This window comes from Monopterus albus, unplaced genomic scaffold, assembly GCF_001952655.1.
Source record: "Monopterus albus unplaced genomic scaffold, M_albus_1.0 scaffold2.1, whole genome shotgun sequence".
NCBI lineage: Eukaryota > Metazoa > Chordata > Actinopteri > Synbranchiformes > Synbranchidae > Monopterus > Monopterus albus.
In genome coordinates, this window is record NW_018127882.1 from 8,157,466 (window position 1) to 8,178,947 (window position 21,482).

Sequence of the window (21,482 nt, forward strand, 5' to 3'; positions counted from 1 at the left end):
ATCCCCTGTCCTCTCTCTCTTATATTTGGAGCCTTTGTTGTAACACAAATTGGATTTTTTTTTTGTTTGGAGGTGCCCAGGTCAGTCATTCATTTAGTGACACGGAGGGAGACAAAAAAGGGAGGCGTACAGCAAACTCAGCAGCTACAGTATGTGATGATGAGAGACTTTTGTTGCTCTGTAACACACCGCCTCGGTGTTTTCCTGTTTCTTATCCACAAATTGGAGCTGAGCACACACACACACACACACACAGATCTGTGAACATGTCATCCCTCACACAAATGTATAAACACATTACTGGGCTTTTTGGCTTTCTAAAACAACTGTATAGCTCTGCCGCTTTTGTCTGAAGCAACAGATTTTATTAGCGACCCATTAACTTGTTTACCCCTCTCCCCCTCCTTCCAGTAGAAAACAGTGATGTTGGTAGCCTTAGGAGGATGAAACATTTCACTTTCCTTCCCCTAAAATCTCCCCCCAATCTCTCTCCTGCTTTTCCTGAATCTCCTGTTAACTCATTAAATATTTCCCTCTCAAAGTGAAACCCCAATATAGTCTCCAGACTTATTTAACTCTATTTCTATTGAGGTTTCTATTATTTACATGACACACATCTTTCAATTGCCACCCTGTCTTTCTTCAGCCTGTTGCCGTCCTTCTCCTCATCGATTATTGATGGAGGACAGAGGCAAAAGCTAAGGTGCACAAAGTAAGGGTTAAAAATAGGGGTTGTATTTTGGGCACATCAGTTTTCTGACAACTGAAGGATGATGGGTAGACAAACAAGATTAGGAATGGAAACAAAACTTTCAGGGAGAAAGAGTAAATATGTGACTCTTAGCTGAACTTCTGTACCTTTCACCCTGACACTTCCTGAAATAGGTCAAAGAAAGGGCTGACTGACAGGGGGAGTGGCAGCTGTGAAGGCTTGCATTACATGACACTGCAAAAATATCAAATTCCAGATCAATTAATGTATAGGCAGATGATGCTCAGACATTTAGCTAAAATGAATAACAGATCTGTTTTATTTGCGTCAAACTTCTCATTTCATATTTGTTCATAACAGTAGTCACAGAAGATCAAATTGCTCAAGTGGCACGAGGGAACCCTTTAACCCCTTTTTAACTATCTGTGACATGTAAACACCAAAGCAACCTAATCAAATGATTATTGAAACTTGTAAATGTAACCATTGCATATATCAATCTGAAAGCCCTTCTAGCACAGGGTGTGGCTCTTTTGTCCTATTCCCTTTCCTATTTGATTGCACATTCTTATTTTAGACTGTTTATCTTGAGTGAAACAGGGTGTTACTTCAGCTCTATGCCGGTAATGTGAGGTTCCTGTATTGTAGTGTGACAAACTGATAACAAAGTTCCAGTTCACCTAGCTCAGTACACATTTTCTGTTGCTGTAGATTTCTCCTCCTTTTATATAAAACATTATCTAGATTGTAACACCCCTTGAGTCAAATTTGTGATTTGTGATATTGAGCTATATAATAATATAATGGGCTTGACTTTACTGGAAACCCTGGTATCAAATGATGAATAACCCTTCATTACTTTCTGAGATGAACCTTTTCCTAAAAGCTGTGTGTGTGCTGCTGCTGGCGGAGGCTGGACTCTGTATGGCTCATGAAAGCTCAGTGTTGTATTATAAAGACCACTGAAGGGCAGAGTGATGCTGCACTCAGAGTTCATCTTGGGCGCCCTCTGGTGGAATAAAATGTATCAACAACTGAAAGTGTTATTAAACTCTCATGCCAAATATGTAGACGGTGTCTACTCTGATCCCAATCTGCAAAAGATGTCATTTACACTTTAGAAAAGTAGTGTTGGATAAATGTCATGGTGAGAAGTGTCCATGCAGAAGCTATTAATACTTAAATCTGTTACACACATCAGTGTTTTACATGTTATTACAATATCATGACAGGATATATATGAAAACAGTCAAATGTAATGTGCTCATATTGTTAGATGTTTTAAAAGACACAGTATGATATTGCATCAAAACTGATTAATACAATTTTAAACCTTTCTGCCAAGACTCTACCATATGATTATATTTTAGCAAGCAATATGCTTTACCCTCATTCCCAGTGAATTCAGAACAAATACAAATTCCATCTGCATTTTTCTTACTGTCAACAAACCCTATGGAAAGACCAAAACCAACAATGTGTCAGTCCGTCTCTCAGTACTCGACTCATAGACCCAACCTCACTCACTTCTACTGAACATGTAAATCTTTAAAAGCCATACAAATATAATGCTTCACTGTAATTGTTACTAAATGTTACCAGGAGGAAATTGAGCATTTGTTTGGGACTATTTTCAGGTCCCGGTTAATAAGCATTTGGTGATCCAGAACTAGTGTTACTGGCAGCATGGCATTGTATGTGGGATGGACTCAAAATAAACTACAGTGCCTATGTTCATCATAATGAAGGAACATGTCAGCCAGAGCAACACTAGCTCCTGTCTGTTTAGTTTCTGAACATCAGTGAAGGTTTACTGAACAAAGGAATAAGGTATAACAGGCTTTGGTTACACAGAATGTACACATTAGTAGGACAAAGTGTGAGTGTTGATCTTTTTGTGGGATTTGTTAACAATAACAACTATCTCCAGTGTGGCGTTACTATGGTGAGTGGCTCCCGGTTGCATCCGTTGATAATCGGCCAGGGATTGAAATACGGGAAAACAGGCTCTTTGAATTTCGCATCATTGAAGGTGAAGAGGTGGTTCATGTCTCCTGCATCATAAAAGGCCACTTCACCACGACCATAGTCCAGATAGATCCCCACCCTCCTGGGGGGTTTGGAGGGATATAACAAGCTGTCCACTGAGTCGGTGCAAGCTTCATACTCACTGGTGCCGTTGCCATTGTCCCTCATCACCAGGGTCCAGAAACCATCTTCCGGGCAGAGGCTGATCTCCTCCTTTCTGTTGACGGAGGCTGCGGCCACACCCAGACCCCACGCTGTCTTGGAGCCCACCTCTACCTCCCAGTAGTGTCTGCCAGAGGAGAAAGCTTCAGAGCCCAGGACGATGTTGTAGCGGGTGAAGCGCTCCGGGTTGTTGGGTAGGTCGGGCTGGATTTTCCCCATCCGGACGCTGGTGCGACACGGAGAAACCCACAAACAGGGATAGGCCGTGTCTGGGTCGAGGGTCACTGCTGTGACAGCTGGGGGATGATAAAAAGAGTTCAAATCGGAGAAAAGGTGTGTTTTGGAGTGAATGACCTGCGAAAGACAGGCAGTGGTCTGCAACAAGATACTGAACGCCTACATGCTCAATTAGTGGAAAACAAGCTACGCTATATGGATACAGAATAAATATAAATCGTATTTTCAAATCAAAATGTGATATACATCCAGATATTAATTTAATCCAATCCTACTGTCTAGTGTTAGAGTTAATAACAATAATAGCATGTCAATGGCAAATTCCCAAAACAACACCTGACTTCAGCCCAAGGTTGCAATCACCTGAGAAATTCAGTCTTCTAACTCTTCTAAGTAGAGCAGGTTGGTATTAGACTTAAATACAAAGAACAGACATGTCTTTGTAGAGTGTTGCAGGATGATAAGAACTGATAATAAAGTAAAATTTTGACCTTATAATAATTTGCATTCTTTAACTGAAAGATTATATTTCCACGCTAGAATATGATTCTTGGTTTTGTAGCAAACCATAATATAAACTTTTATGTTTAGAAATATTTTAAAAACAAATTTAAAAGTTTGAAATCCAAATAGTTAAAATGTCTTTTGGACAGCATCATTTTGGGAGTGGCCAGAAATTCTCTGGGGTTTGAGCTGCATTTTGAAGACTTGGAATAATGAGCTCAGCATTTCAAAAATCCTGGCTATGGCCTACACACAGCCTGTGAAAAGAGCTGTTTAAAATCCTCGCTGGCTCTGGAGAAGGTTTAAAGTCTGAGAAAAGTATTCCAGCAACTCCAAGTGGTATCTAAACTTTGGGTTGGGTTTTTAACAGAAGCTTGTTGTGGGTGTAAAGCAGTCAGGGAGGTGAAACAAAAAGTTTTGGGAGCTTAACCACTATTGGGGTCTAAAAGTCAGGATGTCGGCTTCTGCTTCTTTGGTTGTGACTGTTATTTTTTAACTTGCCTCTCATAATCCCCCCAGTTTCATGGAAGATTAGACAATATCAAATTCAATACCTGGTTGAAGAATGGAGCTCATTTTCCTCCAGGTTCTGTACTGCAGAGGTCCCAGAAACTCCCCTGACTGCAGATCCACACTCACCTCTGGGAAGCGCTCAAAGAAGCTCTCAGTCCTGAGAGACAACAGAGAGTAAATTAAAGCCTACAACTGGTAAAAAGGAAGTAGTAAAGAAGTCCTCCCTATTTTTGTGAATGACCATCGTTCTATGTGGGTGCGTTTGTGGATGCAAATTAGAAGAAAACTGATTTTACATTCGAGTTTACATTTGCTCACAGTCCGTTCACAAGTTTCAAGCAACAAAGTAAAACAAAACCTAGTGACTGCTAGATGGCATGACAATGTGTGACACAGTTGCTAAATCACAGTCATGCCACCACACCCTATTTCAGCGAGTTACAGTTAATTACAAAATAAAACATCATTTCCTTGTGATGTAGACTGATTTAGGACAAGAGTCATGTAGACACAGAAGAGCAATGAAAGAGTAACTCAGTGAGAAACCACAGGTGTTGAATGATCTTGATCAAGATGATACTCACTCTCCAATGAAATCTCTGATTCCCTGTAAAAGAGCAAATTAGAACAGGCCCGTGATTGCAAAATACTTTTGTATTCATCAGCTGGTTTTTTTTTTCCATACAAATGTTTTTCAGTCCTCCCACTTCTTTCTTACCTTGAGCTGCTCTGGGTTTTCTTCTTCCTTCAGTTTGAGTCGAAGCTGCTCGGCCGTGCATTCCAATTGGCTGAGCTGCTCTGTTGCTCGAGTGAGCGCCTCCTCCAGCTGGCTGAGCTTCTCCTCTTTCTGCTTCTGCAGTTTCTTCTTTATGCACTCCTCCTCCTCAAGTAGGAACTCTCTCAGACGGCCGAACTCTGCAGAGACCAGCTCCTCCACATCTCCTGCCCGCTCCTGAAACCCGGGGATCAGTGAGAGCAAGTGCTCTGTGAATAGTTGTCCTGCTTTTTCAGATCCAAAGCAAAGCAAGCACATTTTTTGGCAATAAAAATTTAAACTGAAAACATTTGCTCATGTGTTTTACAGAAATACTAAGGTATTTCTGTAAAACATGGTTTCGCTGAAACTCTGTGTAAATGTTCAGGCAACGAATAAAGTAAGAAAGAGTCAAAAGCTTAAGTCTCCAGTAACTCCTGAGGGAAATATCTGACTCTTTAACAGCTGAATGCTACATTCAACAGCTAGACGCTAACTTTGTCCGACTACTCTTTGGTGCTTAGTGGGTTTTAAAACATGATTTGATTGTCTATTGTAGATATATCACTACAGGTTACACCTTTCTTTTCTTTTCTTTTTATTATTATTCACATAAAAGTACTGAGATACACACAAATGGTGTATTTTCCCTTAATTTAACAACCTGAGGTTTGTTTCTAAAACCAATAACTGACCACATTACTAATTTCATCATGTCTATGTCTAAATATTATAGTCCATGTACCATTCCTACAGATTTGACAGATGTTTGATTTTACACACAGAGAAAGAGAAATTTCCAGGAAAGGACAGATTAACAAACTTCCTCTCAACCTTGCTCACGCACATCCTGTCATACTGACAGAGAAACAGAGAAGGGAAAACACATGACTGTGCACATAAGCTGGGTGAAACAGACAGACAAGAAAATAGACATGCTCAGACATTCAGACAGACAGGATAGGAAAAGACAGCTTGTAATGGGAAGGTGCACAGATATGTTTAGTTATGTGCAGCTGCAGAAACACTCCACGCTGTGCTTGTATCTCAGCTTAATACACAAACAGACACGTCTATTTGAGGTTAACAGTACAGCAACACAGCCATGGTTGTCTGCTCTTATCTCTTTCTGTCAGGCTGTGTAAAATACAGCCTTGCGTATATATTAGTACATTCTGGGCATCTGGGTGTGATACACGTGACTGTGAGAAAGACAAACATGACACAACCTGAATGAAGGTAACCGCCTATGTCATTGCAGAAAGGACTTCTGTATTTACAAAGCATGAGACAGCTCAGTAACAACGTGTTGTGTCCCCACCAGGAAAGTCGTTTGTAACTCATGCCTTTCACACAGGTGATGATGGAGAATGTTAGCTGCCAGAATGTCTGGTTCTATGAGATACACAAGTTGTTTTCTCTTTTTTGCTAGATTTACAATAAGGATTTTCTTTCTTCCACAATGCTTCACTAACAAACACCCCCACACACAGATACACACACACACACACACCTTGATACCTTAACGAGAAGGATCTTTTCAGTGGTCTGTCTTTGGAAGAGCATGGCCTCCTTAGTCTGTAGTTGAACCCTCTCTAGAGCAACAGACAGCTTGTCCTGTTGGGAGGCAGAAGAAACTGACAATTACATGCAAAACATCTTTAAAAGTGCTGCTGGTAAACTAGATTGTACTTGAAGATGGAGTTCATTTGATTGGTGCCTCATGTAGAACAACAAGCATCCTCACCAATAAATGTCATTTGGTGCCCACACTTTCCCAGCCAAAAACTCTGACCCACAAATTCAACAAAATGGGAATTCAGCACTAGTCAAACATGTTGATGCCTCCATAAGTGAGTCTCCAAATAAACTGGTGGTGGTAAGCTGTGAGGTTAATGTATAAGGGTGTTAGGAGAGCTCACAGTGACCCGCTGAATTCCTGTAAAACACAACGTACCCAAAGGCTTCCAGGGCAAACAGGGAGTCTTTTACAAATAACTTGCATGTCACAGCCTCTGCGCTGTTTATTAAAACCACAGCAGATTTGCTTTTAATAAAAATGATTTTAATAAAGTAGGTTTGATTTGACTTTTGGGAACATTTGTTAAATTTCAGATGCATAATGAGAAAGAGAGAAGTCTCAGATGAGCATGGTGGAGTATGGCACTTGGTCGAAGTTAATCAAAGTTCAAACTTTATCTTGTAGTTCCAATATAACCTAGACCAAATATCTAATAGGAATTAATTAAATAGTTTAGCAAAACAGGGCTTTATCTTGATCCATAGCTTCTACTAAATGATCAGATTGTCCTTATCATTGCTACTAGAGCAGTTATTTATGATGTTGGTGGCTGCAGACGTAGCCTGAGATTTTGGGGCAAAAAATTATTTAGTAGGTACAGTATTTTAGTAGGTACCTTATAGTTTTCAAAAGCCTCAGTAATAGGGATGATATTGTGGGTCTTGTGGTCTCTGGACATGCCGCACACCAGGCAGATGGGGAGCTGGTCGTCCTCACAGTAAAGCTTCAGTTTCTCCCTATGCTCCTCGCACATATCCATACCCAGATGCAGCCAGTGCCCGACGGACGACGCTACACTACTCATGCTGAATCCAGTGTCCTGTTCTTCCGGATTCTCCATCGGGTCCAGGTCCCATCTGGTTATCCCAGCGGCAGGGTCCATGGCCCGGGCTCTGCGCACACTATCCACAACGTTGCACAGAAGCGAGTTGGGCCGCAGTTTGCGGGCGCACGACTTTCTACACTTTGGACAACTCGACAACTCGTCCGCTTTGACTTCCCAGCACTGGATGATGCAGACCTGGCAGAAATGGTGTCCGCACTCGAGAATAACGGGATCGTGGAACAGCTCCAAGCACACCGGACAGGTGAGCTCCGACTGGAGCTCCTCAAGCGCGCTGGCCTCCGCCATTCTCGGCTGTGCACAAGCCCTGAGAAGAAAACCCTGACAGCAACATTGTGGCAAATAAAACTGCTGCTCTTCCGTTCAGACTGAGAGAGGGAGTGGTCTGTGGCTGATTGATGTATCACGACAGAGAAACAGCTCGTCAAAAGGTTCGGTGTGCGCCTGGAGCCAAACAGCCTTATCCAGAACAAGAGAAACCATAAAGAAAAACGGTCAGTTATAATGTTACTTTATTAAGTCAACAGAAAGTACAGCTTTGGGGTTGCCAAACTAATCCCTCCAATAAAGCAAAGCATTGGAAGAATGCTCCTAATGAATGAAAAAGATACAGAAAAGAAGAGGTGTCGTGCTGCAGGAGGATCAGCACCAGCCACAACCTACAGTCCACAAGCAGCCATTAACAGCACAACCATTAATAAACTCACTGACCACGATTTATACACACTTTATGAAGAAGGATCTATTAGAAAGTGGTAATCTATTGAAATGTTATTTCTTTGTGTATTATCTTAATAAGGAATAATTATATGTCCACATCAGGAACACTGTTGCTTTACTTAAAAAAATTATAGAAAAGGGAAATTAATCATATAGAAAATCAAATCAAACCAGTGAGTTTTCCCACAACTCTTTGTTTTAGCTTCCACAGCTTCAAATGCTGTGGAAAATGAGACATTAAAAGGTGGAACCAGCTGTTTAGGCATAGTGACAGACTATCATGCTAATGTAGCTATTACACAGCATAACATTACCTTAAATTACAATGTTTTAGGCCAATAATATAATATAATATAATATAATATAATATAATATAATATAATATAATATAATATAATATAATTATTATGTTGCTTGTTCCCCATAGCCATTTTTTTTGGAAGTGACTAATTGCTTTGACTGACTGAAAAAATTACATTTAGGATTAGTTTTCTCTTTATTTGTATTTTATAGTGTCATTAAGCTGTCTGTTTATAAGTCTGCTTGTAAGTCTTTGCTATTTATGAAAATAGACTACATTTATTATCATAAATCTGTTGTAAGTGCGCATTAGAGAGCACATACACAAACTTTAAGTCTCAAGAATTCTGATTGAGTGTAGTGTAAACTTATTTCAGCAGGTAAGTGAGTCAGTACAATGTAAATTCCAAAACACACCCTGTGACCTCTGAGTCAGAAACACAACCAAAGGAAGAAGAAGAGCCAACGGCATACATGGGCAAGTCACTAAGGCTTCTCTAAACCACAACTTTGGTCATTCCTGGTCATCATGCAGGTTACAACTCATCACCAGTGACTGTAAATGCAGCGTTATTATTTACAGTCCAACCAGTTTCAGTCACCTGACCATGTTTATTTCTGTGTCATGTCTCAGCCAAGTGTTATGTCTCAGCCAAGTGTCATGTCTCAGAGTGCTCACTAGCTGGCCCTAATGTACAGGCTATCACTGGCATCTCTGAGATAAACTTCAAGATTCATACAGTTAATGCTCCTTTTACCCCTTATCAAATTGTGAAATTTCTCCTCAGGCAACAACTTCAGGACCAAATGTTGTAGTTTTTTTTTTTAAGTTTTGCTGATTATTCTTTTTTGCTATGAATTTATGTATTAAATGTCTCCAGAAATGATCATTAGTAGTGTAGTGAAAATTTAGAATAACCCACTTGTGAGAGTTTCAATAAAAACTAATCAACATTCACAAACCACAAATGAATGAATAAATATCTTGTTTTCAAGACATCAGGGGTTTATTAAGCTTGGCCTTCCATTCAGTAGGATTTTTATGCTAAAATGACCTCATTCACTCACAAGATGAAGTCAGAACAAACCAGATGGGGCCAATTTAGGTTAAGGGGGTGAGGCATAGTCTTATGTGCCTCAAATAACCCAAACAACAAGGTGAAAACAGGACATCGAGGATGGTGATACAATAAAATTTGGGTCTAGCCTAAAAAATTATATCACAGCCTGGATCATTGGTTTCAGTACCAATATGATATTTTTATTAATAAAATCCCCCCCCCCTTTTCAAGTGTTGGTGCTATAGGTCAGTCATCAGTACTTTAAGTACCTCACGGTCTTTGTCTGTATGTGCGTCACACTGTTTTCCCTCAGATCTACCACCTTTATCTAACGATTCCTAATGCAGAAAATTTTTCTTTTTGACAAACTGGAGCAAAACGACTGAAACAAAGGATCTTCCCATTAACAGTTATGACAAAATAGAAGCCACAGACCTTTTGTAAAATGACAGTTGGGAAATAATGGAAGTACTATGTACAGTATATCTTTCAGAAACGTTTTTGGGTTCCCACAACAGGGGAAGTTTCGGTGAGACAAGGAGTACAAGATCACATAAGGAACTGGAGAGAGAGAGAGAGAGAGAGAGAGAGAGAGAGAGAACATGAAATAAAGAGAGCTGTCATACTCAGCATGTTTCTGTAATGATGTCAATGAACAAATTGTTGTCAGTAAACATTTCAGATTGCTGGAGACAGTACCATATACAAAAGTACTGTTGTCATATAAGCATCTGTCAGCAGAGCCCTTTTTCTGCACCTCTAAGTCTCTCATGAGGCGTCTTCTTTTTTTTTTTTTTTTTAGAAAAGGTGTGCAGAAGATGGGGACACACGCTGTGCAGGAAAATGCTGCAGCTCCTGTAGGGTACAACATGTACCCTACAGTCACACATACAGCCACCGGAAACTGCGTTATCAGTTCCTCTAACATTTACCACAGGTTTTTTGTTCTTTTCAGCACAAATGTTCTCATTGTGAGTCAGCAGACATACACATGTGCCATGATAATGTTCTGTGCTACAGACTTGAAACTGCCTGGTTTCTACCTCAACCAACTGATTAAAAAACTATATGCAGAGCAATCATTTCCCAAAAGGCAACCTGACTGATGATTAGCAGGGGAAGTTTGATGGTCAATGGGGGTTGGGAGTGGGTTAAAAATGTTGTCCACTGGGTTCCTGCTGTCAGTATATATAAGAGGAAACCTATAGCTTACAAGCAGCCGTACCCCAGACGCTGAATTGGCACAACTGAAATATAGATTTCATTTAACTTTGCAGGGAGTTTTGTCTGAGAGGAAGTCTGTCAACAAAAGCCTGGTGTCTTTCCAGCAAATTTACATACAGTCTGTTGCTCTGTCTGTGGATGATGTCTCAAAGAAGAACGCTGCATTTCTTCAGGGGAGCTCTGCTTCTTCTCCTGCCCTGGTTTGGCGGCCTGGTACTTGGGGAGGTCAACAACGACTTTTCAAACTGTCTTGATTTTTTCTATAATAAAACTCCACCAACGGGTGTCAGCCCAGCAGGATACGAGTCAATATGTCAGCGCTACAAAAATCAGTACCGCTTTGCCAGCCTGTATCACCGTCACAGTCGTGCACCACTGTATTCCGCGTACATACTCAGCCCTGCGGATGGCAAACGGCCCAATGCCACTTGGAAGTATGAACCACAGGTGAGTAGAAAGACTTCTTTTAAAGACTGTTTGTACTCTGTTGAGCACCAGATATGATGCGTTTAGATATGTTTATGTTGTGATTATATTATAGATTATTGGTGAAAAACTAGTTCTGACAATAGCAAAGTAAAGCAAGGCTTTTTATTTGTTAAGACAGCATCACTTTGTTCAGCTCAGTGAATTTAGTGAGTGTTTCAAGGCTTTAATGTGAAAATGTACAGTTGTGTTTAAACATACAATCTATACCCGGAAATACACAAAATTTTAAGGCTACAGTGGAGAGGTGACGAGAACACTGGTTTGTTTAATTCAAGTGTCATTGTGGTCAGTGTGTTTTAAGGCTTTTTTCAAAAACTTCAAGCAGACATATAAGAACCCTCTTCAAATTGTACATACAAACATAGTGCTATATACATTATCTTTCTGATGAGGTAATAAAAAGGGGAAGTTGCATTTCATGCTTATTTTAAATTTTTATCTCACCTTCTGTAAGACTGAATCCATCACACGACTACTTATACAATATGAACACAGATTTACAGTACACAGATGTTGCTATTCACCTTTTTACAATGACAAGTCTTTCTCTTTCTCTTTCTTTCAGTTGGCGTTTTCCCGTGCCAGCTCAGAGATGGAACCCTTCAATACCGTCATCGACCAGAATGTGATTGAGAGCCAGGCAGTGCATCAGGATTACAAGAATTCCAAGTACAGCAGGGGCCATCTCAATCCCAGCCTGCACCAGAAGACAAAAGAAGACAGAGAGGCCACCTTCACTCTGACTAACACTGTACCTCAGCAGGTAGGCTCCAACTCGGGCCCCTGGACCAATCTGGAGAATGAGGTACTGAGAAAATTCAAGGCCTTCTGCAAAGGGCCAATGTATGTGATCACCGGGGCCATGCCATATGAGTCTGGAGCACACTGGATCAATAACAGGGTGTCTGTTCCTGAGTACATGTGGTCTGCCTACTGCTGCCCATCTTACAACGCCAGCATTCCTAAGTCGGTGAAGCCGTTTTTCCCCACATATGCTGCAGTTGGAAGAAATGACCGCAACAGTGGAGAGGAGATTGTGCCTGTTAACATGAAGGCAAGGGCCTCTGTGAGGGGCTATGATGTGAGGCGGATGTCTTTAGAGGCTCTGGAGGGTATCCTGAGCCAAAGGCTAGGCATGCCCATCCATCTATTTCACAACCAGTGTCAATAACAAACAGGAACAACTTCAGTTCCTTGTTGAAATCATTTGTTAGCTGCTATGTGTGTGCATTGCAGTAGTCACCACATGCAGCATATCTCCTCAGAATGTCAACAGATTAAAGAAGTCAAGAAAACTAGTTCTTCCTCTTCCTAATGTGTGTTTGATTAACCATGATTTTACTAATAAAACAAGAATGAAATGGGTGACAAGCCTGCAGATTTTATTTTTGGAACATATACACCATTGGTTTAAATAATTTCATTTTATTCAACATTATAAATAAGTTCTACTTTTGGTCATACAAATGAAAATATCCAAATTAAATGGTTGCATGATGCAAACAGTGTACTCAGCTCATCCTGCACCAGGCAAATGGCACAATGCTTACTGGATGCTGTTACTTTGTGACACTCATACTTCACATGACCATAAATCATTCAGGGATTCAAGCAGGACCGAATGCAATCTACAGATATTTACTTATTATAACAGTCATAATATCATCATTGCAGTCAACAGAGTAACACAGTCACGCCCAAGCTTAGCACATACATAAAAATGCTTTTGTTATTTGTTAAAGTTCTTCAAGAACAGCTTCTTAAGCCTTTTCACTTGATTATTGATTAAGTTACTACACATTAACCTGTCTTCACCTTCCGGTCATAAAAAATTAGCCAACGTTTTCACAGACTCCAAGTCAGGGGTCTGAATACTTTTGTAAAGTTTAAATTTTTTTTTATAAATATGTAAAAATGTTCTAAAAGATGTTTTCATGTTGCTGCAACGGGTTACTGTGTGTAGACTGACTGGCAAAAATGTCAGATTCCCGATAAAACAAGACTGAAAAGTGAAGGGTCTTCTGATGAATTGAAATATTTTATTAATGACATAATGAAAACTCAAACATATAAAACACCAAGCTGTCAGTTGTACCGTCAAAGACAACCAAGGCCATCAGCTTTAACATGAGTGAATTACTGATAAAAAGATAAAATGTACAATTTGTTTATTATCATAAATAAGTACAAGTGTTCATACAGTACAAATGAGAACACTTCATATTAAAACAGCTTAATGTCTGAGACCGACTTATTTCCCCTCCTACAGCGAAACACCACCTACAGTTGTTCCCTTGTCCTCTTTGACCATGTGCATTCATTTACTTTATTACAAAATTCATCCACACGACACACACAGAATCTACCAGTTGCATTATTGACCTAAATTCTATCACATTCTATTGAAAACAGCTCTTTCGTTGCAGTCCTATCAGAGATGTGAAGAAAGGCTCTAAAAACACTGGTGGTTTTTCAGTTGCTCCACATCACTAAAGCCCCTTCCACAGTTAGAGCACTGGAGTGCTGCCTTTTCACTGTTGTGTATGAGTTGGTGTCTCTTTAGGTACTCCACCCGGCTGAAACGTTTTCCACAGGCTTCACACCCGTACGGCCGTTCACCTGTGTGGATCCGCTGGTGCCGTTCCAAGTTGCCGAGACGACTGAAGCTGCGTCCACACTGCGGGCACCGGTGCGGCCTCTCACCTGTGTGCACCAGATGATGCCGTTCCAGCGAACGTGAGTGTGTGAAGCGCTTCCCGCAGATCTCGCAGCAGTGCGGCCGCTCTGCAGCACAGGCACATTCGTGGTTTTTCAGAGCCCAGGCGTGGCTGAATGTGTTGCCACAGTGGGCACACGGAAAAAGACTGTCCTCTGCTCCACTGCTCGGCAAATGAGCTCCTCCTAGTGGACAGGGGTGCTCCTCGAGCTCAGCCTCCAAAGTGAAGCCTCCTCCACATTGTGGGCAAAAGTGGAGCAGATCCCTGCCACCCTCTTCTTCCCCTCCACTCTCCACACTTCCTGGAGCTGATAGGTGGGGCACACGCTCTGACTCTCCCTGCTCCACCACATCCTCGCCAGTCATTACCGCACCTGAGTCGCCCTCTCTCTGCTTCTTTGACCAGCCCAACCTCAGCTCCACTCCCCCAACTACTCCAGGTCTCACACCATCCTTTACCCTGCCCTGCCCTATCTGGTCCTCTCTCTGTAGGGTTGGTGGCTGAGGCTCCAGCTCTCCATCTTGCTCCATCCCATCAAGACCTATGTACTTGGGGACCTTGCTGCTTCGCACCACCTCTGAGTCAGAGCTGGCAGGCTGGGAAGCTGTCATGGCAGCTTGCTCGCGGCCTCGCTCAGCTCTCAGTGCAGACTCCAAACCCCTCAGCTCATCTATGGTCATGCCCCCCTGTGATGGCTCTGCTGAGCCCACCTCCCAGTCTTCCTCTCTCGTTCCTGGATGAAGTGATGGTGGACAATCTGACAAGTTGCCTGAACAGAGACAGAGGGAGGAGGAGAAACAAGGCATGAGCACTCATTTCCACTTTCTTTCAGGCTGCTGGTCTCTGAACATTTCACTAATGTCCCCTCCCTCAGTCATCGTATCCTGGGCTCATTACCTTCACTTTGGGCTCTGGAGCCACTGTGGAGGTTCTGGTTGGACAGATCCATTTTCAAAGCCTCCTTGATTAGGCGGAGAGAGGCAGGTTGATAGCCCTCTGTTTGTGAAAACTGCAATCAGAAGCACAGAGTTATAAGACAAACAACTGAAAACATGTAGAATATACCATTTATAAATTTGTAAATGTTTCTGAAGCACTCAAGAATAAATCTACAGTATATAATTAGTTATATTTTTTAACACCATTTTATCAGCCATCAAAACACTTTCCATGGAAATGGATAACACATTCTGCATGCTTTGCATATTCAAATACAGAAGAAAATGTGAAGAGTGGATCTGTGCCCTGTAACTTGGCCATGTCATGGAATAACAAACAGCTTTTTGCCTCTACCAATAGTATTTCTACTGTGAAGCTTGCTGTACTTGAGAGGTGGAGAGCTATACTCAGTGGGCTCCTCTGAAGGCTAAACATCATAACGATAGCCTTCTCTTTACCCAACAAATTTCTGCAGTGACTTGAAGAGTGAAAAACACAAAACTCTCTGTAATTTATCATTTTCTATATTCTTTCTCTTTTTAAGAAGAAGCTGCTGAGTGGTGCAGAGATGCTGTGCCACTTTCTCCTCCTCCTCCGAGAAAGCCTGTCTCCCTCACCTCCTCTTTGATGTCAGCTGTCTCCTCTCCCTCACCGCTGAGGCTGCCCTCCCCTTCCTCGTCTTCCGCCATTCCTCCCTCATCCGCTTCATCCCCGGGGAACTGAATGAGGTACATCTCCCTGGACTCCTTCCCCCCTCTTCCTCCTGCTCCTGCTACCATCCCCACAGTGCCTCCTCCTCCCAGACAACCACCGCCACTGCCACCTCCTCCATCCTCCCACACACCTCCAGGCCAGCCTTTGCCATAGGCTGCTGTCGGGCCCTTCTTTGAATTGACTCCTGTGGAGAGGAGAGATAGAGATGAAGAAAGGGTGGGAGGAAGGTGAGAGAGGAAGGAGAATGTTGAGGGGGGAGAGGGGATGGAGAGGTAGGACACAGGGAAACAGGAAGGAGAGAGAATGATTTATTGGAGGAAGAGAGATAAGTGGGAGGAGATGATCAGAAGGCCAGGAGATAGAGACGAAGGAGAGAAGAGGGTAGAGGCGTGAGAGATGAGGAGGAGGAAGTGGAGGGAGGGAGGGAGAGCCACAAGCGCAAAGGAGTAGAAAGGAGGTTGGAGGGAAGGGAGCAGGGCAGCATGATGAACAAGTGAGGAGAAAGGGGCGTAGTGCAGGAAGGAGAGGAAAACACGTGACAGAGAGGAAAGGAGTGAGAGAGGAAAAGAAGAGGGAGAGAGGGAGAAGAGTTGGGGAGGCAGGGGAGGAGAATGAAGAGTTGAAGACAAGAGACAGAGAGAGAGAGAAGTGGAGTGTGTAATTATGGTGGTGGTGGAGAGGAGTAGGAGTCGAGTGGAATGGAGGAGGGAAGGGGAGAGTGTGTGTGTGTGTGCAACGTGATGAAGGAGAGAACAGAGCAAGAGGAGGTGGGGGCAGGGATAAAGGAAAGGAGGAGAGGGCGTGAAGGAGAGAGGAGCGGGAAGGGGGAGGAGGTAAGGATTGAAGAGAGACAGGAGGTGGGGGAGGGAGAGGAGCAGGAAGGCAGGAAGGGAGGGAGGGAATGTGCAAAGGCACAGAGGAGTGGGAGGGACAGAGTGCAGCAGAGAGAGAGGAGAGAGGGGGAGGTGAAGGACAGAGGGAGCCATCATGAAGAGGAGGCGGAGGAGGGAGGGAGAGATCAGCTCTTGCCAGATGGTTTCCAACAAAACAAGTGCGTCTTCACATAAGTCCTGACTGCATAGCAAGAACTCTGTTAAAAACGCAGTCATTCTGAAGTATGAAGGATGTTTCTGCAAGGTGCTATTTGATGTAATGGCAGGTTTATATATGGCACAAACTAAATGTGATGTAATCCTGCTTGTTCGGGAGGAAAAGTCATCTGAAATACTTACGGGCCACCTCAACTTTTCGTTTGTGCCGCCCTCCCGCTCCTTCCTCCGCCGCCGCCAGTCCGGCGTTGCGGCGGTTGGTAGCCCAGCCCATCCCGTACTTGCGCTCGGTTCTCAGTTTGTTCTCTGTGAGCCTCAGTCGCAGTTTGAGAGCCTCGTTTTCCTTCCTGTTGAGGGACAGCTCCACCAGGTAGTCGTTCACCGTCTCCTGGAAGAGTTTGGTGATCTCACAGACCGAGGCTCGGATCAGACTGTCCATGACGGCCGTCAGGTGCGTCTCAAATGTGGTCACTGATTCCTCCATCATCTCGGCCACGGGCGCGGATGAGAGCGGACCTGATGATAGTTCAGTCATTACAGTTAACCCAGTTTTGGATCTCATGAGTTTCACATTGCCTAATGGATTTGTTAGCTATAACCACTGTTTATTATTTCCAGGCCTATATATATATAATCATCATCGTCATTTAGAAAAAATAACTTTGTGTTGATATCAGCCAGCAGCTACAACACCTCGACATTTACTGACTGGGCTCAGTGAATCACACTGTAACATGTTGGTTATTCGATTTTTTTGTTGTTCTTTAATTATAGCCTATAACTAGTTGGTTAACTTAAAAAGAACAACTGTAGTATTGTACTGTAATAAATAAAAATGTACGCAACCCATGTCAGGTTAGCTTGTTAGTAAACTTGTAGTTATTATTGATCGACATGCACTAATACAGTAACGTTGAAGAAGGGTAGCAGTAGCCTCCGTAACGTTGGAGTGACCGTGCTAGCCACTGGCTAATTTAGCTTTATATACGTACCGTCTGCTAGATGAAGTCCGAGGGAGTAATTTAGACGTGATACGGCGACAGACGGTGCGATCTTACGGATCACAGATGAGCTCTGTGGTTGGCTGTGAGCACAGAAACACGGCGACAAAGGAATGCACAATCCAACTTCTACCGCCCCCCTCTCTCTCTCACTCCCTGCTACTATTTTCCTCTTCTCCTTGAGCTCTGCTTAATGATGCTTTGCTACACTGCGCATGCCCGGTACCGTAATTACCCGACACAAGAGTAGCCGCACCCCATAAAGAATGTAGACTCAGATTTAACACATCACTTTCAACATAATGTGGTCCCAACAGTGGTGGTTATCAATAATTTTAAGGGAATGATCAAATAATGACAGAAAACCCCATATCTTCCTCTTGGTTGGCGTTGCGTTTAGCAGGGTGTCACCTAAAGTGTCTTCCAGGATTGAGTCGCTGTGGTAATTTTGTCACATGACTGCGTGCTCTCCAACCATTGACTGTCTACAACAGAGGAAGAGGGCTCTTTAGTTAGTCTTCCGCTGGGTTGAGCAAAGTTGTAACGTGTGCGACTTGTGAACGGAAGAAAGAAAGCACATTTGTGAGCTAATCATGCCGATGTTCATTGTGACCACCAACGTGGCCAAAAGTGATGTGCCGCCGGGCCTGCTGTCCGAGGCCACCGAGGAGCTGGCCAAAGCTATGGGCAAACCTGCGCAGGTAGGCCGGGGCACGCTTATTCCTGCACAATCTACAGGGTTTTTGCATCCATTATTTCATATTTGGATTTTACGTTGATAGGCTTTTTCTGCTGGGTGCGTTACGACCAGCAGCATTTCTATTTAACTGCAGCCCAAAGTCAGATATGATTCTCTACTGAATGAATATTACGTACGCAATTATGCAACCATATTCTTGACTGTTAGCCTGTTTGTATAGAGTTAGCATGGGTTGATGATTCATCAGCAGTGCAGTCAACCAGCAAGTTAAAAATCTTCACATCATATAAACTGATACAGATTTTTTTAAAATCCTCTCCACTCACTGAACAATAATTTGCTCTACCCTTACTGAAAAATCCACAGCTCTAAAAATATGCCACTATTTTAACTTTCATAAGGTGAATCACATGTCAAAAGGCCCCTGAAAGGCCATTTTCAATTTACAATGGAGGCTTCAGGTTTCCACATCACACTTGTGTAAATCCCCTATTGGGCCAGAATTGATTTCCAAACCAGGCATGCTGTCACAAATCAAGCGCACATTAGTTGAGCACAGAGAAGCTGTCCACTTTCAGCAGATATATTTGACAGCAGCTTTATAGTGTCAGATTTTGAATAGACATCATTCTGCATAGTGAAGGTCAAACATCCAAGAGAGGCAACGCTGACCAAACTGCATTATAAGTGCAAGGAGACTTTAAAAGGACTCAGAACAGCTTCCTTTCAGAAAGTGTAAAATTCCAGCTTAACCTATCTGTAATATAATGTATTTTACTTCCAATTGTACAGTTTGTATCAGGGATCTTTGTATTCCTTCATAACATTAATAGGCCAATGTGGGACTATCATGTAGACTAAATAAATATTAAAATATTTTATATGTATCTTATTTTGACAGTGGGGGAACTTGGATTAATGGCTTTGCTTTTACACAAAGCTTCACTACAAACCTAACTGTCAAACTCAGCTAGGCTACTGACACTAGTCACCCACTGTGGACTGACATCAGTTTTGTGTCTCTATTTTGTATATACCAGTACATTGCTGTGCATATCAATCCTGACCAAACAATGATGTTTGGAGGAAAGGAAGATCCCTGCGCACTCTGCTCCCTCCACAGTATTGGAAAGATCAGTGGTGCTCAGAACAAGCAGTACTCTAAACTCCTATGTGGACTGCTCAAGAAACACCTGCACATCTCTCCCGACAGGTAGCAGATTCACACAGCAACTTTTACATTCACTGCCCATTAACTGACAAGTAAACATAACATGATGACAAACACAGACAGCAATGTTTTTCATACATCTTGCTCATTGTCCAGTCTCATTAAACTCTCTCTTTGTGTCTGTTTCAGGATTTATATTAACTTTGTAGATATGGATGCAGCCAACGTGGGCTGGAACAGCACTACCTTTGGCTGAGATGGGGATAACATGCAGAAATATTTCTTTCCAGTATTTTCCTACAAGTATCAGCATAGTAAAAACCGACAAAATTAAAAAGCAGACACCTGGAAATTGACTGGCCAATGCATATTATGTCCGAATATTTTCATGCACTTAGCAGGAACCTTTAGATTTGCACTGCACCTTTTCCATTTAAATGCAATAAAGCAAACCTTGTGACCATATATTTATCGGAATTTTACTTAATTTTCATTTTACAAGCTCATTGTTCACTTGTAGATTCAACTGTGACATGTCTGTGTTATGGTTTAGTCCCCCTCACCAGGAGGGTGAGAGAGAACTGGGGTTGGACTCAAGATGGCTGACCCAGGTGCTAGTACAAAAAAGGTGGTTTAATGGAATAAAAACAACAAAATGACAACATGACAGGGTCCATACAAGGAGACCAGGACGGTAAACACACAAACTAACGACAGGAACTAGGATAGCAGAGGATGAGAACGGACAGGTGAACAAAAAGAACCAACGTAAACAATACAATCCACAGCACAGGGACTGTCAGCGTGGAAGACAAAGCACATAGCTAACCGCATAATTAGCGTGATAAGGTCAAGCCAAAACGCACAGAGACTGTCAGCGCAGCATCTTACACACGTCTAAAAAATAAAAAAAAATAATGCGGGTCAAACATAACCTTTTGTATAACTTACTTTAAGTATAGTACGTTACACGTCGCAAATACTCCGGCGACGACGGAGCATCTGCCAGAGGTATAAATAAGGAAGCCAACAAATCACTGGAATACGCCTCAGGTGTGCGCACCGACCCAGTCACTAATTACCCGACAGCTGAGGCGTTGATCCCGCAAAAAGGGAGAGCAGGAGAGGAAAAAAGAAAGAGGCAGGTCGCACCGAGCGGACCTGACAGTCTGAGGCAGAAAACCATTTTCTGTTTAAAGATATTAGATTTAACCACTGTATGGCAAAGATAAAACTTATTTTTACTGGTTGTATCTTAGAGGTGCTTAAACTGGTATTGGATGGTTTATAATCTTTAAAATATAATCCACAAACAAACATCTCTAGGTTTTGTTTGTAATCATATCTTGAAGTCAATGTCCAAACTTTTGCCCACTTAATATTTGGGACAAACTTTCTCCAGTAGTGTATTATGTATGGGACAGTGACAATGTCTTTCTGAAAGAGGGATCTGATTGTTTTGCTTCTGTCTGAAGGGCAGGAGTAAATCCTAATTTTTCCTGCCATGGTGTTATTCAAAGATACAGAATCAGGTGAAGGAGAAGATTGTGTTGCACTTGAATAACATCACACTTTTAGGAATGGCATCCATTACAACAGCAAACAAATGTCCTTAATACATCCATGTAATTAAAACTGTTTCAAGAAACTGAATCAAACAAAGCAGAAGTAATGATAACTGTGTAGCCTATTATAACATTATAATACCAATTTAAATGTACTGTCTGTTAAGTATGCCAAAATATAAGGGTACGCTTGTATAAATACATGTATGAATGGCCTGACAGTAGGCCTATTTCAGTTGTTTGCCTACTGTTAATTGAAAAAAGTTATTTATAAAAA

General features: G+C 42.2%; 4 protein-coding genes across 4 annotated transcripts; 2 read left to right on the top strand and 2 right to left on the bottom strand.

The window, feature by feature from the left end:
- Window positions 1-737: 737 nt before the first annotated feature.
- Window positions 738-7,964, bottom strand: LOC109957213 (zinc-binding protein A33-like). The gene is made up of 6 exons (XM_020594917.1): window positions 7,328-7,964; window positions 6,432-6,527; window positions 4,875-5,108; window positions 4,741-4,763; window positions 4,198-4,313; window positions 738-3,198 (listed from the first exon to the last, which is right to left on the bottom strand). The coding sequence occupies exons 1-6, from the start codon at window positions 7,841-7,843 to the stop codon at window positions 2,633-2,635; spliced, it is 1,551 nt and encodes a 516-aa protein (XP_020450573.1). The 5' UTR covers window positions 7,844-7,964; the 3' UTR covers window positions 738-2,632.
- Window positions 7,965-10,874: 2,910 nt separating this feature from the next.
- Window positions 10,875-12,708, top strand: LOC109957229 (endonuclease domain-containing 1 protein-like). The gene is made up of 2 exons (XM_020594954.1): window positions 10,875-11,307; window positions 11,915-12,708. The coding sequence occupies exons 1-2, from the start codon at window positions 10,999-11,001 to the stop codon at window positions 12,518-12,520; spliced, it is 915 nt and encodes a 304-aa protein (XP_020450610.1). The 5' UTR covers window positions 10,875-10,998; the 3' UTR covers window positions 12,521-12,708.
- A 663-nt stretch (window positions 12,709-13,371) lies between these two features.
- On the bottom strand, window positions 13,372-18,111 carry LOC109957176 (zinc finger protein 773-like). The gene is made up of 5 exons (XM_020594842.1): window positions 17,761-18,111; window positions 16,952-17,284; window positions 15,623-15,903; window positions 14,964-15,075; window positions 13,372-14,835 (listed from the first exon to the last, which is right to left on the bottom strand). Exons 2-5 carry the CDS (start codon window positions 17,253-17,255, stop codon window positions 13,802-13,804), a joined length of 1,731 nt encoding a protein of 576 aa, XP_020450498.1. The 5' UTR covers window positions 17,256-17,284; window positions 17,761-18,111; the 3' UTR covers window positions 13,372-13,801.
- Window positions 18,112-18,252: 141 nt separating this feature from the next.
- mif (macrophage migration inhibitory factor) lies at window positions 18,253-20,105 on the top strand. The gene is made up of 3 exons (XM_020595026.1): window positions 18,253-18,470; window positions 19,510-19,682; window positions 19,830-20,105. The coding sequence occupies exons 1-3, from the start codon at window positions 18,363-18,365 to the stop codon at window positions 19,894-19,896; spliced, it is 348 nt and encodes a 115-aa protein (XP_020450682.1). The 5' UTR covers window positions 18,253-18,362; the 3' UTR covers window positions 19,897-20,105.
- Window positions 20,106-21,482: the final 1,377 nt, after the last annotated feature.

Excerpts from the sequence above, each read along its gene's own strand:
- LOC109957229 (XM_020594954.1), top strand. The coding sequence starts at position 10,999 with ATGATGTCTCAAAGAAGAACGCTGCATTTCTTCAGGGGAGCTCTGCTT. Across the intron at positions 11,308-11,914 it reads CTTGGAAGTATGAACCACAG|TTGGCGTTTTCCCGTGCCAG; the intron begins GTGAGTAGAAAG and ends TCTTTCTTTCAG.
- LOC109957213 (XM_020594917.1), bottom strand. The coding sequence starts at position 7,843 with ATGGCGGAGGCCAGCGCGCTTGAGGAGCTCCAGTCGGAGCTCACCTGT. Across the intron at positions 4,764-4,874 it reads AAAACCCAGAGCAGCTCAAG|GGAATCAGAGATTTCATTGG; the intron begins GTAAGAAAGAAG and ends GCTCTTTTACAG. Across the intron at positions 4,314-4,740 it reads ATCAGAGATTTCATTGGAGA|GACTGAGAGCTTCTTTGAGC; the intron begins GTGAGTATCATC and ends GTTGTCTCTCAG.
- LOC109957176 (XM_020594842.1), bottom strand. The coding sequence starts at position 17,255 with ATGATGGAGGAATCAGTGACCACATTTGAGACGCACCTGACGGCCGTC. Across the intron at positions 15,904-16,951 it reads ACGAAAAGTTGAGGTGGCCC|GAGTCAATTCAAAGAAGGGC; the intron begins GTAAGTATTTCA and ends TCCTCTCCACAG. Across the intron at positions 15,076-15,622 it reads CAGCTGACATCAAAGAGGAG|TTTTCACAAACAGAGGGCTA; the intron begins GTGAGGGAGACA and ends TTCTGATTGCAG.
- mif (XM_020595026.1), top strand. The coding sequence starts at position 18,363 with ATGCCGATGTTCATTGTGACCACCAACGTGGCCAAAAGTGATGTGCCG. Across the intron at positions 18,471-19,509 it reads CTATGGGCAAACCTGCGCAG|TACATTGCTGTGCATATCAA; the intron begins GTAGGCCGGGGC and ends TGTATATACCAG. Across the intron at positions 19,683-19,829 it reads CTGCACATCTCTCCCGACAG|GATTTATATTAACTTTGTAG; the intron begins GTAGCAGATTCA and ends TGTCTGTTTCAG.